Below are 14894 nucleotides of genomic sequence, written 5' to 3'. Positions count from 1 at the left end.
ACCAACCCAGGCAGGCAACGGCGAAGCACCTTGCCCAAGCCCATAACAGCAATGCCAGGGGAAAAAGGAGCACACGAAGTCACAAGACAGTTTGTGTTGCCTTAGCAATACCATAAACACCCCAGCAGTGGCTTAACAGCTCAGGAAGCTGTTTGTCTCTGCACCCATCTACGCTCTGCCTTTGGGCTGCAGGCATCGGATGCAGATGCAGGTGGCTGCAGCGGCTGCAAAGTTAAATTCTTTTCTCTCCAGCAAACACAGGAGGACCTGGGGACAGGCTCTGCAACACTTCAACCCGCCCGCAGTCAAAATGCCATTGTTGACAGAAGCAGCTCCAAGTTCCCCCCAGATGAAGACACCCATACAAGCCCCAGCATCATGCAAGGGGCCAAGGGAGTGATTAGGGCTCCCCGAGCACAGGGGGAAAGGCAGAACTGCAAAGGAAACCTGTCTGAGTCCAGTGCAACTTCCCTGGAGCCCCAAACTGCTACTGGAGGTGGCTTTCTGTTGTCCCCTCTTGGGGACAGAGGGGCCAGGCCATGAGGACATCACCCAGCATGGAGCCCAGAGCAGGACGAGGTAATGGGGAGCGCTCTGGGCTGAAACAGGCAGGGTCTCCTTCCAGCCACAACTACTCCCCAGTGACAGCTCTGTGGCAGCAGATATTAATAGGGGAGAGCAGAAATTGCATTTCAGCAAGAAAGGAGAGGGGTGAGAAAGGGTTCAGGAATGAGCAGACCTGACGCCATCAGAGAAGCAGCGGGAGGCAGGGAAAGCTGCAAAGATAAGTCAGGACTGTGCTGAAGGAAAGAGGAGCCAGCAAGGGAAAGCTTTGATTTGTACTTTTTAAGGGAATTAAAAAGATGGAGGGAGCTGGTGGCAGGGAAACATACTCCAGCATTTCTAAGATGACAGCAGTAGCCACAAAGGCATATAAAAACTACTCTTTTCTTCCTTGGACAGAGCAGGAGCGAGGAGGCCAATTAACCAGGGAAGCTAAAGCAGACGTGTGCCCCACGCCTGGCTGCTGTTCAGCTGCTGTGTGTGACCATGACTTGCATTCTCAGGCCACAGAAATGTCAAAAGCTTTGTGTAATTTTGCATCATTAGAGATAATAAATCAGCGTGCAAAGGGCTAAATGAAATGCTGAAAGAGCCACCAAGCTGCATATATAAGAGGATGCTACAACATGCACTACAGCAGGTAGCCCAGGTTCAAACGCTCCTGGTCCTGGGGGTGGGGGGTCTCTGAAAATATCTCCAGATACCAGGAGAGGCTGACACAAAGCCTGCCAGCCATCCCCTCTCTGGATTTTGAGTGCACCACATCCCTAACCGCATTGCTGGCATTAGCTGCAGGCACCACCACCAACCATCTGTTCCAGGCGTTTCACTGCATTGACGGTGGCAAGTCGGGGCAGATGCTGTCAATGCAGAGACACCTGCATTTTCATGACATCGTCCCTGGCACAGAACAAACCACCCTCAGTCTTGCCCAGCAAGTGCTAAAACCCCGGTCACAAGGCTAGCAAAATGTGGTAAGTGGTATCTGCACATGCGTGTAAAGGCTGGATGCTTTGCTCTCTTCCTAGGGCTTTCCTATAATGGGGAGAGGGACACACATATTTAAATGATGCCTTGGGAAGGCCAAGATTTAGAGCCCATCAAAAGCTTGTCATAGCCTCCGAAAACCTCAAGAAACGGACACACTGACGACAGCTCATCCTATAGCATCCGTTCCTCAGCACACAGGCATGCAAGGTAATGCTTCACCTCTTCTGAACTGGGTATTGGTAGGAGACATGCTGGGGATCTGTTAAGTGGCCCGAAATAGCTGCAACGGCGTACCTGGGGCCTCACTCCTCTCCATAAAACAGTGCCCCTCACCCACACTGAGCCTGCTCAGGCAGGAGCAAACCAGGCCACCTCCACCGCATGTGCCGCCCAGAGCCCTGCCACAGCACTTTGCCAGCGCTGAGCTAAATTCAGCCCCTTACAGCACACGAGCCCCAGTTCAGCAAAGCATGTGATTAATTTTAAGAATGCGTTTAAGTGTTTTCTTGAATAAGCCCCTATGAGCATTAATCTCTCCGTAAGCACTTCCACAGAAGTCACCCGAGCGAGCTGTGGTGGCTGGCTCCGGAGGCAGGACCTGCCCTTGCTGAACCGACAGCAAAACGCCCACCCACTTACGCAGGGGCAGAATTTCCTCCTATGTCTCATATACGTCTCTTTTTTCTATGTAAATTATGCAAACACAGCACATTGACTACACCCAAGGGGGAACATGCATATATTCTGTCTCTCTTGAGCACCAAGATGACTACAAACACTGCATATAAACAGTCTTCACGTTGATCAAAGTGAATTTAGCTTATTAAAAGAAGATTTTATGCAGAAAGCTGACTTCCTCTGCATGAGTATAAATTCAGACACTAATAATATAGTTTAAGCTGAAAAAAACTCCACAGAAAGAACAAAATGCCTTTTTGCCTCCAGTCAAAACCTTCTTAGTATCGCTGTTAAGGAGCTTTTATCTCCTTTTTGTGTCTGCCTGAAACTGAGCCACCCATATAAGCCCAGCCAAGCCAGGATCAAACAAAACCCATCTTCTCCTGGCACGCCGCCCGCCATCTCACGGTGAGGTTTCAGGGAACACATCCCACAGCACCGTGTAACACAGGCGAGCAGACGCTCGGTTTGAATACCTCCGCACGGCAAGGATCGATGCAGTTGTTTGCAAGCGACGGTTCTCCCACACTGCAGTGGCTGGGAGCTCGTGTGCTGGCAGAGGTGTGGCCTGGGTGCCACCGAGCTGCGCCTTGGGGCGCCTGGGGGTGCACCCACTGGCCTGGCTGATGCTCAGTGTGGCCAAATTTTTTGCAGCTGCTCCTTCTCAGATAAGAGACTCCGGGTCCACATCCTTTGTACATCTCCATGGCAAAGCAGTAAATGTATCTTCATTTAATCTGTATAGAAATGATCTAAAGAAAATCAGAGAAATTGTGGGAGACTTAAAATTGCCACCAGATGACTCCTTTTGGCAGCACTGTGGGAAAATGAATTGTCTGGGTTTTGTCAAGCGCTTGCTCCTCTGATCTCATGCCTCCCACACATTTTATTTCCCTGTCGCGACACGGAGAATGACACCTTTGGAAAACTTGCAGCTGGCTCGAGAGACAGCCACCTCCTTGCGCGGCCCCAACCACCGCCGAGCACATCACTGCCAGAGAGAGGGGAGGCTCTGGCTCAGCCGTGGCCTGACATCCACACAGGAAAACAAGTGACCCTGTGCAGCTGATTTCAGGTCCTGAGGCAGAAGGTTGAGCCTTTGCTATTTTCCTGGCAGTGCCACCAGGCCCGGGATTACAGATCTTATTCACATGCACGTGTGCTCCTAAACTGCTCAGCTCTACAACGCCCCACACCACGTTGTCCAGCAGGAAAGCACCGGGGTGCAGAAGCACTTCCATCGGACCAGGGGCCAGCACATCAGAGCATGCGTGTGCATCCTGCTGGCAAGGGCTGAGCTCCTCCTTGCAACGCTCCGGGGGCTGCCCAGGTCCCGTGTCGGCCAGCGCCTCGGTGCAGGTTTCCCCTGCCTTGCTGCACGACTTTCCCGTGAACACTCAGCAACATCTTGAGCATGGGGAGGATGGGAGGCGGGAGATCGCACTGAAGGTCTGAGCCAAAATCACCCATGTCTATCCACTGCCGATGGTCCCTGGCTGCTCTCCCCGAGGTCTAGCCTGCTTGTCCTTCCCAGGTATCGTCAGCACTCTGGCTCTGAAGTCGCACTTCTAGCACAGTATTTTACTGTTGGTGCCCCAAGGTTCAAGCTGCAGGTGGTCTCTTGGTTATCACGCTTCAGCTTTGACTGTTTCTCTCTTTAACTTAATCTCAAAATTTTCCTTCATCTTTTAGCATGCTGTTTATCCCACCTGCCAACTTAACGTTTTTGCTAGACTCGTCTGTTTATTTAAACAGTGACCTTGTTAGTCAGTTGTTCTGCCAAGACTCCATCCGTGAGTTATAATCAGTAGCACACATCAAGGACCATTCAAAAGCTGGAATTGACACGATCTGCCCTACAGCTTTGCAAAGGAAAGTGCACCGAGAGGAGCAGGGTTCCCACGCACCCTGACTGCCACCGGCACCCCTGGCACTCCTGACTCGGCTCTGCGGGGCTGTGAGCACTTTCAAGGGATTCCCGCTGAAGCCTTTTTTCTCAGCAAGACCTCCCTTGCATCACGTTCACAGAGGGGCTGTGTAAGGCCAGAATGACAGCCAGGATCGCTGGGAACACCACCACAGTAAGTGGAAAGAAAAGAGCCCTGAGTGAAAGCTGCACTTCATCCTTCCCCATCCACAGGGCCCAAAGTGCCCCTGAGCTCCCCACCACAGCCTGTGCTTACTTTCACTGCTACAGTTCTGGATTAGAGCTCTGCTGATACGGCGAGCGGAAGAGCACTGACTGCATCCTAGAAGCTGGTCCAAGGGGCAATGAGTGGGACATGAGTACCCCAGGACACCTCAGAAAGGGACAACCTCCCTTTGCTACCGATATCTGACCACCACCATATCCAATGCTTCCCCTTCACAAGCACAAAGGAGCAAAGCCCTGCCAAACTCCCACCAACTTCACTCCAGCTTTGCCAACCAAAGAGAACCATAAATATTCTCTTGGTGCTAGACAAGCATAAATGGAAAACCAGGAACAGAAATAGGATGACATGAGCTTCGCTGCACCTGCGAGACAGCAGTTTCAGAGCTGCATCATACATCACACTTGCTCAGGCTGGCCATGCAGGAGCACAGTGCTCCTGGCTTGAGATGCATCTCCTTTAATGCACAAATTATGGCTCCATACAAGCTGTTTCCATGACCTTAAAAGCTTCCCTCGTTGAGACGTTTTCATTTACTAGTATTTCATTCAGTGACTACAAATGGCTTCTTACTCCAGACAGTTCCTTGTGTCGAGGTTGTGCCTTGAATGCCCAAAAAGCTGAGATCAACTTACACGCCGAAGGAGCCCTAAGTGCCTACTCCTCTTGCCATTAAAGGAGCCCTAAATGCCCACTCCTCTTGGCACTGAAGTCGCATCCTCTGGGACCTGCAGCATGACCTCTGCTCCCCACCCCTTCACCTCATGCATGCTCACTACCACCGGCACCTGTGGTTTCAGCCGTGATTGCCCCAAGACAAGCAGACAGCCAAGGCACCTGATGGGATCACCGAGGGACAGGGTGTCATCAGGGTCTTTGGGAGTATTAAAACTATTCACATGCTTTCATTGACTTATCATCACCTGCTGTGACCAGGCTGTAGGAAAGGGATGGGATCCTGCCAAGAAAGGTCCCTACTGTGACTCCAGTCTGCTTCAGACTGACAGAAACCCTGGGTCCCGAAACGCTGGGACGCACAGCACCGCATGCTGCCAGCCTGCTCCATCCACTTACCAAGCAGCGGCCCCTGCTCCCCACGTACCCACCGACCACCCCCTGCCTCCCAGGGCCACCAGTGAGCTCAGCGCTGTCCCAGGGCGAGGCACAGCCGGGACTGCAGCCCGCTGGCACACACCTGATGCTGGGGCCCTCAATCTCCCCCGCTCTGCCCATGGTGAGGGGGGGGCAGAGGGGCAGGGGATGCACTCACACCATGCGATGCGCTCACACCATGCTCTGCAGCTCCCCAGCTCATCAGTGCCAAGGCTGAGCCTCACTTTGGGAGCAGGATCAGAAACGGTGGCTTTTCAGCCTCCCCCTCTCTCCACCACTCCCCACCATGGTTTCCCAGGACACCTTCACTCTCCCAAGAGCCAGCACACCAGTGCTCAGATATCCTTTCCTTGCAAGGACAATGACCTGGTAGATGGAGAGGAACCACCCTTTTCTTGGAGCAATCTAGGAAGCATGAGCCTCATCCTTAATCACTGAGGGTGGCCAAAGTGCTGAGACAGTCCTATAAGCTTATGCCACCTCCTTCCCCACTCCCCGAACACTGCAGTGTCTTATGGCTCTTCCTAGTGGTGCAGAAGTGCTGGGATTTATCCTTTGCTGCTGGACTATCAAAAGCAGGAAACTGCGCCAAGACTCAGGAATCAGAGACACCTGCCCTCACCCTCCTCCGGTGCTTGGCCACAAACATGCTAAACAGCACAGCAGCTCGGGGGGTGGGGTGGGGGGGGGTGGGGGGGGGGTGGGGGGGTGGGTTGCCTGTCAGAGAAGTTGGCAGGGACGGTGTGGGCAATGAAACCTTAGAGAAGATCAGAAAGAGAGAGGCTGCTGATGGATGCTGATGGACTCTGCCAGCTCCAGTGGGTTTTTGGCAAGGTTTTATTTATTTTCATCTGCAGTCCCACCCATCCCTTACCTTTTCAACATAAGGCATCTGGCACAAGCACCGAGTAACCATATGCCTTGTAGGATACCAAAGCTCTTCATGTCCTATACAAACAATTTCATTTTTAATGAGAGGCTCCATCAGCTTGCGCAAAGCATTTGTCCCTATGTACTGTTTATGAAAGAGGGAAAGCCCGTAAGGATCCCTGAACAACTGCACATAGGAAGCAATAGCCACGGTGCTAGGAAATCAGACCGGATTATCATCATAGCTTTTTTTCAGCTTTAGAAATCAGTAAGTTTACAAGAAAACTCTCTTTTTAAAAGAACCGTTTAAACACCTCCTTTTGTTTAACAGCACGTACCGTTTAATCTGACGGTAGAGAACTTGCAGGAATTATTTGCCCAACTTGTGCTGCACTTTCTGCACATCCCATTGACTAACCTTCCATCAAAATCAAGGTCAAAGTTGATTACACGCTAGAGTAATTCAATGAGCAAAGTGAAACACATCCAACAAAGCCCAGGGAAGCTCTGAACCGCCAGCAACACCCAGCCAGGGCAGAGCGCCCAGGACCGCACAGCTGTGTGCACAACAAAGACAACCTGCTGCAGCATCCCACACGCGGGGATGGAGCATCTGAGGAAGCACGTGGCTTTCGCCCCAGACATCCGAGCGTGATTCCCGGGATACATCGCACTCCCGGCCTGCGCCAGTGCCCACGTCTCACCTTGCCAGGCCGTGCCCTTCCGTCCCGCCCTGTTTATTTCGCGGTGTGACGCTGCCTGCGCCCTGTGCCGGGTGCGCCCCGTTACCCGCCTGCTCGGCGCCCCGCACAGGCACCAATGAACCCCCAAAAGCGGCCAAAGCGCCGCTTCCCCGTGATCCTCACGGCGCTGAGCTGCGCCCGGAGGGGCACGGTGCCGGCAGGTGGGATGGCACGGCACAAGGCACAGGGAGCGGAACACAAAGGGGGAATGCTGCCCCTGCCCGGTCCTTCCCCACCGAGCTCTGCCCCTTCCCCATCCCCCGCCCTGCGCAGCCCCCTCCGAACTCTGCCCCTTCCTCATCCCCTGCCCTGCGCATCCCCCTCCGAGCTCTCCCTCTTCCCCAGCCCCTTCCCGGTCCTTCCCTACCGAGTTCTGCCCCTTCCCCATCCTCTGCCCGGCGCATCCCCCGCCCTGCGCAGCCCCCCCGAGCTCTGCCCGCTCTCCACCCCCTGCCCTACGCAGCCCCCCCGAGCTCTGCCCTTTCCCCACACCCTGCGCAGCCCCCCCGAGCTCTGCCCCCTCCCCTTCCCCTCTCCCCCGGCTCGGCGCGTCCCCTGCCCGCCGCCGCCCGGGAGCTGCCCAAGGTACCGCCGGGGTGCCCCCGCGGGCCCGCCGCTCACCAGCACCAGGGAGCCCCGCACCGCCTCCGAGACGCTCTGCCGCAGCTCGGCCGCCGTGCCCGGCTTGCTGAGCCGCTTCGTGAACTTCCTCACTTCCGACATGGCGACATGGTCCGCGCCGAGCGCCGCGGGGCCGCGCCGAGCCGAGCCGCTGCCTCCCTGCCGGCGGGCGCGGCGGGGCCGGGCGGGCGGAGCCGCCCAGCGCCGGGCGGGCCCGGGGAGGGTCCCCGGCTCGGCCCGCCCCGCTCCGGCTGCCGGCCCCGCTTTGTCCCCGCCGCAGGTGCCGCGCCCCCCGCCTCCGCACAAAGCCCCGGGCCCGGCGGGGGGCGGCCGGGCTGGTGCGGTGCCGCAGCCGGGCGTGGGGGGGGACGCTCCCCGGACGGAGCTGCAGGGACGCGGCCCCAGCGTGCCCCGAGGGGCACCGTGCGGCTGGGGGGGCGGTCTCCGTGTGTCTCCGTGTGTGTCCCCAGGCACCGGCCTCCAGCCGCAGCTACGGCCCGCCGGTGCCGCGCTGCCGCCGGGGAGGGGTCGCTGCCCCGGCGGGGACCTGCCGCTCTGGCCCGGTGGGCTCGGCTCAGCGCTGCCCGAGGTGTGTCCCTGCTGCACTCGCCCGGTTCCTGCACGGCTAAACCGGATCCGGGACAAGCTCTTACCCCCGAGCGTCTCCAACCTATAGGACTTGCTACAGGAAAGCGCTTCGCTTATAGAGGCCACGGCCCCATGTGCCTGCCCGGCTGCAAAAGCAAGAAGTTAAGGATGTGGAAGGAAGGTTCCTTAGGCCTGAAGTTAATTCCAAGCCCTTGTTACTTTGTCATTGTGCACTGTTTTTAAGGACGGTGATTGGGAAATTATAATAGATCCTTACATTCCGTACATGAAAGCCTTACTTCTTAAATTTCTTTTACTTTGTGCTGTGTCTTTACAGCAAGATGCTGCATTAGATAGAGTTGCCGTTTAGTCATACTCTGCCATACAGCTGCTCAATACTATCTACAAGGACCTTGCTGGAATTACAGGCATGCCGTAAGTCACACAGCATATAGAGAAATTGTTTCGATTAAGAGAGCCAATCTGTAGGGGGTAATGAATACAGCTATTATGATCCAAACCATTCCAAATGTTATTTGTGACTTCCAAAGCACGCAAGCCAGTTATTGTTCTGCTTTTTAGCAGTTCACTGAAGGGGCAGCAGATACCGCTTCGTATTAAACATTGCTCTGATTCTTTTACACCAGAGGCAAAACAAATTTACAAGTTTATTGTTAATTATCAAGTATCTGTTAGATGAAGGACAGAAAAAAAAGTTTATGAGCTGGAGAATTAGCACTGTCGTAAACAAAGCTTTTCCAAATCTGTGTTAAGAAGCAAAAAAACCATTATGACACGCAATTTCAGCTGCAGCACGCTGAGGTTCACTTCCCTATCCCCCCACCCATACGCATTCTTGCAGACATTTTACCAACCGCTTCAAATTATCATACCATACAGCCCCAGTGACTGCACTGTGATGAACTGGGCTGTAGCCACACCGGTAAGTAAAATCATGAGGTCTCAATCACCTGGCCGTGAAGGGAGAGGTAGCACAATGCCGCTCATAGCACAACGGGGTAGCCCTGCCTACGGGGGACAGCCCCTGGCCCTGTGGTGCCTCCGAGCAGGCTGGGCACTGCAGGAGGGCACAAACCAGAACACCACCAGCTACCAGAGGTCAATACTTAATGGGCAACGCCAGTTCTGCCTTCGGTTTGCTCCATTAGGAACGGCCCCAGGAACTGGTGTGTTTGCCAAGGGGTGGAGAAGTGTGCTGTGACGGGTCACTTGACAAGAAATAAAATCATTCCCAGTGCACTCACCCCTTGTTTATCCAGCCAGAAGGAAAAAGTTCGTACTAAGGTTAGGAGCTTGGTTTGGTGCCGGGGGGGGGGGCTGCATCTGATCAGCTGCCCATCAGCATCCCACTCAACTAAGCCAAACAGCCATGGAAGAGCAGTGAACAGTGAGGCTGTTTTTTGGAGCTAAGCATGAAAACAAAAGGAAAATAGAAGCAATGGAAAGGACACATCACATGAAAACAACATGCAGAAAGCTGTGACTCCCTCTCAGGAAGGCCAAACATCAGAATAAGAGTCTCAAGCACAAAGAGAGGCAAGACAACAGCAGCTGTGGAACTGCTGTGACAAGACAAGCCCAAAGTTGCAAGGATTGTGGTTTTCACCTCCTTTTTCACAGGGAAGAAAGGCCAGTAATGGTTTATCAGCATAAGAAAGGTGCCCAAGAGCATGCAGGGGCATTCTGAGGTGCTGAGGAATTGTACTGCTTCAGACAACCAAACATTCTTGAACTCAGCCTGCCGCGGAACGCACAAACTCAACTGTGCTAACATTTTCACCTCTTCACTGAGACTAGAGCCTTGAAGCCTCTCTTGTCATTTTGATCCAGGCCTTTCCAAAACAGAAGCATCAGTGAAATCACTTCTACTTTCTTCCCATGCACACAACTGCAGCTTCTCTTTTGCCTTTAGCCGATTCAATCAAGAGCTCTGAGCATCACGCTCTCCAGCTGACAGGCTGATGGATTGACTGCCCTTTTCCCAAGCACACGCATGTATTGGAAGCCCAGGAACAGCAATGAACACCAGATTCTCTGAAGACAGTCTTTGCTGCAGGCTGAGACTGTCCTTAGGGCAGGCAGCACTTCCCTGCTTCTTTGTCACCCTCTACTCACAAAGTTCAGGCAGGGAATTCCTCTTCTGAGGAAAGAATCAAATTCAACAGGAACGTGCTCTGCTACCAGACAGGCTTTATGACCCACCCAACCCAAAAGGAAACTTCAATAATACATAAATATCAATGCAAGGGAAGAAAAATAAAAAGAAAGGAAAAGAAGTGGGTCTGCTGAGACAACGTGGAGTTCACAGGCAAAAAGGAACTCTTGGCTGATCCAAAACTCCCAGCTTTTTACTATCAACTTTCAAAGACCTGAACCAACCTTACAGCAAGCTCAGATTAATGACATGATGGTATAAAACCAGCGGAAACGTCAGTGTTTTGCATTATGTGTATTGATAGTGAAAACCCATGATATTGGGTGCGGGCTAAGAGCTGTCCAGGTTGCTTCAACCAGCAGCCAAGGTGGAGATGAGAAAGGACGGGAGGGGTGATGCCACTCTACAGACAATCTTTCTTTCCACCCTGGAAATCAATGTTCCCAGAGAAAACAGCATAGTCAGGCAACCCAAGCTAACTGCAAAGAGACATGCATCTTTACATCTATTCCAGCCTTCAGACCCCCTGGGGTTTGCTTCCAAGCCATCGGGGCAGCCACACCTGCCTGGCTGATCAGAGGCTGAGCAGCAGCACCAGCTTGCAGAGACCAGTGAGGGAACACGCTGGGAGGTATAGCCAACGTGGGTGAAACAGCTCTCCTGCCACCTCCTCCCCAGATCCAGTGGACAGCACAGAGTACAAGAAAACCAAATTTGCAGAGGACATATTAGACTGATAATAGAAACTTTCCCACTTACCAGTAGCATTATACCACCAAGGATGCCTTAAGGAAGAATCTGTTTTTTTGGCTAACATCAGTTTGCAGCTGATGCCAATATAAGGTCTGGAACCATATATAGGGGATTCCTGGACCAGCTACGAAAACCTCCCAAAGTTGAAGGGTTAGTGGCAGGTTTAGAATTTTATTTCTCACAAGTCATCCAAGATAAAAGGCACTGCATAACATGAGGCAATCATCCTGTTTCGCACTGCCTTCACCAGTTACCTGTGGGCCTTTTTGTCACCTGCAAATGGGCCTATCCTAGAAAAACACTTAACTATGTGATTAACCTTAAGCAGGTGATTAATCCGTTGGACAGGGGCCTGCATGCTGGCAGCAAACCTGCAGGACTCTGTAACCCCGATTCAGACATGCTTTTTTGCTGGGGAGGGAGAGGATTATAAATGCCATTACATCTTCAGCTTCCCAGCTTGGAAGTTCCAGTGAGATACAGCCGTAACATTTTACTGTAGTTCAAGTATTTGAGATTTAAAAGAGAAAGAAAAAAAGTAGCTTTATAATCACATCTGCACACTTACCTCTCTCGATACCAAAGCCAAGACACAGACTGCCGACGGGTCCGCAAGCGAAGAACTCCTTGAGCAATGGCTTTTGCGTAGCTCATGCCTCCTGACAAAGCAAGGGAAAAACTATGTATTTGGGTAATCTGATCAGGTATCGCTCCTTAGGTACACACGCAGCCAGCCAGCACTTCTGGTGTGCTCGGAAGCCCAGCTACGGCACCAGGACAGCTATAAACACCGTGCAAAGCTGGATATGGCAAGAGCTGCCAGCTGGACTCCACAGCTCCTGCCGTCAGTGCCTGCGTGCCATCTGTCCTGCCTACTGATCCTGTCCCTTACCACTGCAGGTGGCACTGGGACTGTCAGTAAGCAGCTACTTACTGTTGGCTTCCCTGTGCCTGTGAAAGCAGCGTGCTCCAGCTGTGCAGCAGTAAACTGGTGCTGTGCAGCAGTAAACTGGTGCTTAATCCACGGCCACGAAGCCCTTGCTGTTAAAGGGCTGCCCTCCGCTGACTTACCCAGGATTGCTCGGGCACAGCTCCTGGAAGATGGGAGGAATGCCAGTCCAGGCGCTGCCTTCCCCAGAAGGGCACCCTCCGGGTGAGTACCCAGCTCAGCAGGATCAGACACTGCTGCGCTGCATGCCAGGGCTGCCGTGCTCCTTGTGTTCTCCTTCCTCAGCTTCTGGGGATGCCAGTCATGGCAGCTGCACTGCTTCCATGGCTGCTGGTGCATCCCGTAAGCTCCCAACAGCGTCCACCTTCATGGAAGAACACACAAGGGTCTGCAGAGACTACGGGTGAACTCCTCCTTGCACTAAGGGTCACCGAAGTAGCACGAAGAGGAACCACCAATAATGGTGAATCCCTTTAACGTACCACACTGTCCTTAGTATAGCTATAAGCCTTGAAGAGACAATATTGGCCACCAGACTTTTATATTTTGTTGAAGTACAATAAATAGAAGCTCTCCCAAGGTTTAGTTCCTGGAAAATAAAATACTTTATAATAAAATCTGATTTAAGAAAATGAAACAGAGAGACATGCTGCTTCTGAAACATATGGTGTTAACTATTTTCAGATACAGAACTACAAATTAGATGGACAGCTACTCCATCATATCTCTAAATCTTCCCTTTTTAATTTCTCTTAAAAGACTTTTTTTTTTTTTTTTCCCCCTTCTGCTACAGTAAACTGGATAGAGATAGAACCCCCCCAAACACTTCAGGTATTCTGTACACCCAGACCGTGGGAGAGGGGTCAAGACATGGGTGTTGGTGAGGGCCAGCCAGAACCCACCGGGCTCGCCGTGCAAGCGGAGAGCACCGACAGCTGCTGTGGAGCTGCTGCCTGCACGTCACGAACGTGGTCGCACACGCAGGAACAGCGCTGCCCTGGCTGTCTCGCTGGCTGGGCAATCTACATCCCTAGCGAGCAGAACACTGCAAAGACACCATTTCCCTGGTGCAAGAACAACTCTGGTAAATCGAGCCCATGAGAGAACACTTCAAGGGGCACAGGTTTGGTCTGTTCTAGTGTTTGACCACCCTGACTTGGGGAAAAAACCAAAACCCACATACAACCCACTCATGTTTAAATGGAATTTACCCTATTTAATTTGTGCCCACTGCCTCTTACTCTTTCACCGGATACCATTGCGAAGAGTCTGCATGAGTTGTCTTTAACCCATCAGGAATTTATAAATATGGGTAAGATGCCCCCGAGCTGCCCTTTCTCCGGGCTTTAGAGCCCCAACTCTCCAGGGCTCTTCCCATGTGTCAGATGCTCCAAGCTCTTCGTTATCCAAGTAGCCCTTTGCTGGACTCTCGCCAGTACGTCCATGTCTCTTGTACTGGGAAACCCAGCACTGCACTCTGATGAGGCCACTAAGCAGTGGCCTCATCAGCGCTGAGGAGAGGCAAAAGATACTTCCCTTGCACTGCTGGCAATGCTCCTTTTCATGCTGGCCCACTTTCCTGCATCCTGGATCAAACCTGAACAGATGTGTTCAGTATGAAAGCCCAGGCTTTGGTTTAAGAAAGAGCGATACGGTAACGAAGCAGAATCCAGCTCCCCTATTTATCTTCCTGTGCTTGAAGTCTTTAAAGATCGTTTACAGTAACTGCCACACAAGAGGATTATTAACATCTCACACAACTCCCATGAGCATCTCTCTAGCTCGGACAAAGACAACAGCAGTTAAGAGGAGGGTATGCACAGCTGCTGGACATCCCACTTGAGGTCAAAATAACATTGCTGCCTCATCTCAGCCAAGTATTTTACAGGTCAAGTCTGTGTGAAAAAGCAAAAGAAAGTAGTAAAAATATCCTTGATGATGTTTATCTCCTTGTACAGAAATGCTAGGCCAACTGGAAAACTGTATGAAGGGGTCAACATAGTTCAAAAAAAATCTATTTCACAGTATGCTCTACAGTGTGAAGTACTGCACTTGAATCAGGCCAATTTAAGAATTTTTCACCTTTTCAAAATTTCTGAACTGTGTTACTACTCTTTAATATCTGTTTCCAGACACCAAAAGCAAGGAGCTATAAGGGCAGCTATGTGGATCTCCTGCTCCTTGTGCAGAAACACATACATCAGAAGTTGAGGTTGTGTTGCCCATGGAACACTAGGGAATGGTCTGGAACTTTCCAAGTCTGTTTTCTGAATGTCTTGTGTAGAAACACATACATCAGAAGTTGAGGTTGTGTTGCCCATGGAACACTAGGGAATGGTCTGGAACTTTCCAAGTCTGTTTTCTGAATGTCTTGTGTAGAAACACATACATCAGAAGTTGAGGTTGTGTTGCCCATGGAACACTAGGGAATGGTCTGGAACTTTCCAAGTCTGTTTTCTGAATGTCTTGTGTAAATGTGACCCTCCAGGGGGTGTGTGACACTCCATCCATTACAGAGCTCTTTCCTGCAGAACAATGCTTTGTCTTCACCCTGAAGACAAGAAAGCAGGACGATGGCTGAAGCCCAGTTCTGAAGGGGATGCTTCCATAGGAGAACATCTGACCAAGCCCAGAAGCAAGACAGGTCAAGTAGGTATGAAGAACTGGTTGGTTTAGGACCTGGCTCTATCACAGCA

At 52.0% G+C, this 14894-nt stretch overlaps 1 protein-coding gene and 1 long non-coding RNA gene across 4 annotated transcripts in view; both read right to left on the bottom strand.

Annotated features, from left to right (window-relative positions):
• Positions 1 to 7925, bottom strand: part of DOCK11 (dedicator of cytokinesis 11) — an 85295-nt gene extending 77370 nt beyond the window's left edge. For all 3 annotated transcript variants that reach the window (XM_055727231.1, XM_055727233.1, XM_055727232.1), the window contains exon 1: positions 7733 to 7925. In XM_055727231.1, the coding sequence (XP_055583206.1) occupies positions 7733 to 7834 (102 nt within the window). In that variant the 5' untranslated portion in view covers positions 7835 to 7925. The remainder of the gene's footprint in view (positions 1 to 7732) is intronic.
• A 3136-nt stretch (positions 7926 to 11061) lies between these two features.
• LOC129737444 (uncharacterized) lies at positions 11062 to 14475 on the bottom strand. Its single transcript, XR_008735310.1, has 2 exons — positions 12321 to 14475; positions 11062 to 11908 (listed from the first exon to the last, which is right to left on the bottom strand). It is a non-coding gene; the product is annotated as an uncharacterized LOC129737444 (long non-coding RNA).
• Between the last annotated feature and the right edge of the window lie 419 nt (positions 14476 to 14894).

The sequence above is a fragment of the Falco cherrug genome, chromosome 15 (assembly GCF_023634085.1).
Source record: "Falco cherrug isolate bFalChe1 chromosome 15, bFalChe1.pri, whole genome shotgun sequence".
Lineage (NCBI taxonomy): Eukaryota > Metazoa > Chordata > Aves > Falconiformes > Falconidae > Falco > Falco cherrug.
The sequence above is the reverse complement of the archived record's forward strand: the minus strand, read 5'-3'. Positions and strand labels throughout refer to the sequence as shown.